At 41.4% G+C, this 3,853-nt stretch overlaps 1 protein-coding gene across 1 annotated transcript in view; it reads right to left on the bottom strand.

Annotated features, from left to right (window-relative positions):
• Window positions 1–3,853, bottom strand: part of ofcc1 (orofacial cleft 1 candidate 1) — an 81,081-nt gene that overhangs the window by 32,773 nt on the left and 44,455 nt on the right. The window contains exons 15-16 of the mRNA XM_032504400.1: window positions 3,031–3,282; window positions 143–395 (exon numbers count right to left, since the gene is read on the bottom strand). Of these exons, the coding sequence (XP_032360291.1) occupies window positions 143–395; window positions 3,031–3,282 (505 nt within the window). The remainder of the gene's footprint in view (window positions 1–142; window positions 396–3,030; window positions 3,283–3,853) is intronic.

Raw genomic sequence — 3,853 nt, 5'->3', positions numbered from 1 at the left:
AAAAAAAAAAACACCCATCTAACCTTGCACATTTTTTTTCTCACCCTCCCTCCCTTTTTTGTAATCTAAAGTCACTTTGCCAAGATAAAGTGAACTCCTATTTAAAGTGCACAAGTGTCCAAGTTATTTTTAAGTGACTTACCCCGAGGACGGCGTCCACTGCAAAGACTGCCAGGGGGTCGAGGACTGTCCACACTCCCTGAGCCATGATAAACTTTGACGTGAATGAAGGGACTGAGCCAAATATCTGTTGACAGCCCCATCTGATCAGAACCAGCAGGAACGTTACTGTGTTCAAGGTCAGGGGACCCACCACCACCACCGCCAGCTCCTCCCGGGTGTGGAGCAGAGAACTCTGGTATACCAGGTCCACGGTGTGTGCGTGGAACTGGAATCTGGCGGGAGAGGAAACGGAGGCGGGTGATGTGCTGTGATGTGGGTAGAGTGTGAAGTGTGTGCATGTGTCAATATGTAGTATATTTGTGTTTGTGATGCTTTGCAGCTTAAGGGCAAATGGTTCCAGCAATTCACGCACTATGTTGTAATGTTTGTGGTTGACTCAATCATGTTTAATTAGTTTGATGACAATTAACATTGTAATTGTCTCTTTTACTAGTTTGCACTGTCTTAGTGGTCACATAAAAAACACATATATAAAGGTATGATAAGAAAATCTGTATACATCAAATGACAGTAAAAATAAAGAGTAAAATACATCAAAAATGTAACACCTGTGCTGTAACACGAGGGAGCTTTTCTTAGCCCCCTCTTGTAAGTTAGACTCCCCATTTACCGCAAGCCTCATGAGTTTCTTAATCTTCCCATCAGTCAGGAGGAGGTAGAGCCAGTGGTGGGAGAGGAGAGGTCCAGTTTTTGCTCATTAATTTCCATCTGATTTGCTCCAAGAGTCAAGCGTCTCTCAGTTTCTGTCCATTAATCTGACAGCGGAGGTCCATTGGTGTTTTATCTGTGGCAAATCTGCTAACACGGATTCAATCCTCCAAATGGCCATTACAGACAGAAGAGTTTCATGTTTTTAACATTGTAGGCTTCTGTTTTTCTCACATTCATTGTTAAATCTCATTCCAAGACTGACAGGGAGATATTTCATTCATAGTGAGTCTTTATATAACACAATGAAACTTTCCGGTTCGATAAATTGTAATAGCGATTTGACATTGGCGCCATTATTCCATATCAAACACTGACGGTCGTCATTCCATATTAAATCAAATTTGGTGTCACTGCAAATGTGAATTTCTAAATTGCATTTGGTACTTATGCAATGGTTTGAGCATGTGCATTGCTATTGCCAGGCTTTGTGGATCAGTGGTGGAAAGTAAATACTTTACATTACACGAGTACATTTACTCAAGGACAACTAGGAACTTGTTGTTTATGAAAGATTTTCATTTTCTTAATACTTGTAATACACTACATGGCAGATATACATGTTTACTTTATATCTATATATATTTATATATTTTATCTTTTACTTTAATACAGTGTATCTTACTTTGTAATAAAGTACTCTTAACTACCAAACAGGATAATAATGAATATTGGTCTTTCCTGAACAAAGCTACAAAACTGCTGCTTACACATTGATGCATAAGTAATTACAGTCCAATAACGTAATATATGATAACATATATATGACATGGGCAATTGGACACAATGAGTACATTTACTTTTAGTTTGGAAGTTTGTACTGCAATCCTTTTTCACTCATGTTAGTATATACAAACATACAGAAAAAAAGAAAGAAAGGAAGAAAGGAAAGCTCATTGGTTACTGAAGCAACATTGGGTCCAGAGACTCAGTAGCTCCTGGGCACACTTTGCTGTCCGCTGATGTCCATGGGTGGATTGTGGGGAAGGAGGAAGCAAAGAGAGACAGAGTTAGATAGGAAGAAAAAAAGAGAGTGGAAAGGAAAGGGAGGCCTGTCCTCACACTAGCCACTCTGACTGTCACTTGGCCTTTCTCTCGCTCCCTCTCGCTGGGCATCGCCAGCTCTGGCCATCACATGGAGAGAGAAATGCTCGGAGGGAGAGCAGCAGATCTGGACATGTGGAAGTTGTCATCCAATGTTGACCCCCTCTGTTTTCACATTTTTGTTTTTTCATCTCCTACCCACCCTCTCAGTCCATCCTTTTTTTCCAATCCACCACTTTTTTTCCCCTCCCACAGCCTCCCTCTATCACTTTCCATGATTTAACTTGTGATGTTTGCACCCCCATGTTATTGTAATAAAAACCTGCTTGTATGCCGTGTTTGCAGCCAGCTTGTTTTATTGTGATGAATTAAATCAGCACCATATGCCATTGAGATGTGATTTAACAGTTCTGTGGTATCTTATTGCTGTTTATTATCAATGCTGTGTACCAAAAGAATAACAATAAATTCCTTCCAAATAATGTAGCCTTTTGGGATTTAAAGCCGTGTGGTGAAATCAACAAACTCCCCCAGCAATGGTTTGTTAATATTGAGAGTCTTGTTAAAATGTTAATGGGGGGATTCCAAACAGATGATTTGGGCCTATCCGGTGTGAGTGTGTTTGTCTGTGTCTGTGTGTGTGTGTGTGTGCATGCATGTTTGCCAACACACAGACATACAAACACACACACACACACACACACACACTGCACATCCTCATTTTTTTCTTCTGCTCCTTAACCCCTCCACATCCCATTTCACAACCGTACATTGCATGTGTGTTCTTCTCAGCTTGCATGCACGTGTTGTGTGTGAGTGTATGTTCATCTGTAATTTGCCGTATGTGCTTCAGTAATCTATGTATGTATCTGCCCTCCATGTAAAAGGATTTATTTTAGCAGTGATGTGTATGCTCGAAAAGTGTCTAGGTAGTTATGCTTTTTGTGTGTGTGTGTGTGTGTGTGTGTGTGTAGTGTGTTGTAGTGTATGTGTATTGTGTATGTGTGTATTGTGTATGTGTTTGGTGTGTGGTTTGGTTTGTGTAGTGTTTATGTGTGTTGTGTGGTAGGTGAATATCAAAGGAAGCAAACTCACTTGTTGACAGGAACTGCTATGGCCTGGAGGTAGAGCCACTGGCTGCAGTAATGCAGGTAGAGCCTCACAAACCACATCAAAGCCAGCAGCAGCATAATGAGGCCGAGCTGCCAAACGGAGCCACGCCAACTACTATGCGGCTGTTGTTGCCGCGGCAACGGCAGGCCCAGCTCGGACGGCAGCATGCGGATGGCCAGACGGGCTCGCTCGGACAGACGTGAGGGGCGGGAAGCAGATCTAGTCAGTGCTGATCTGTTTTTAGACAGAGGAGAATCACATGGAAAAGTGTTTCCTTCAATTTCTTCCAATTATAATAATTACTGTATTATTCAAATCACTTTTAAACACAATAATCTATTAGTTTTATATTTAAAATGTCACATTTGTGATAATGTCTCTCACATGACTTGATACAGTTCCCGTACAGTAGGTGACAGTGTCAACAAAGCAGCATGTTCCCAGCAGTTACAGATGTAAAGGTGAGTTACAACACTAGATGTTGTGTTTATGAATGTACGTTTGAAGTCACGGTGAAAACACTTCCTTTTATGTTCATTACATATAGTATTCAAATGCATTTGTTTTTACTATCACCACATGCATGCAATAAAATGATATGTAGGGAAATGCGGTATTCAAATTGACGCACATTCACACACAAACAGATAGGAATCCCTTCCAGCAGTCCTCAGCTTCCCTCAGCACCTCTGCCTCTTCTGTGCCGCCCTTTGTCAGGCCTGCTCAACTATTCCCTTTCATATGGAGGGCACAGATGGAAGAGAGAGAGAGAGAGAGAGAGAGAGAGAGAGAGAGAGAGAGAGAG

Source organism: Etheostoma spectabile, chromosome 22, assembly GCF_008692095.1.
Source record: "Etheostoma spectabile isolate EspeVRDwgs_2016 chromosome 22, UIUC_Espe_1.0, whole genome shotgun sequence".
Taxonomy (NCBI): domain Eukaryota; kingdom Metazoa; phylum Chordata; class Actinopteri; order Perciformes; family Percidae; genus Etheostoma; species Etheostoma spectabile.
The sequence above is the reverse complement of the archived record's forward strand: the minus strand, read 5'-3'. Positions and strand labels throughout refer to the sequence as shown.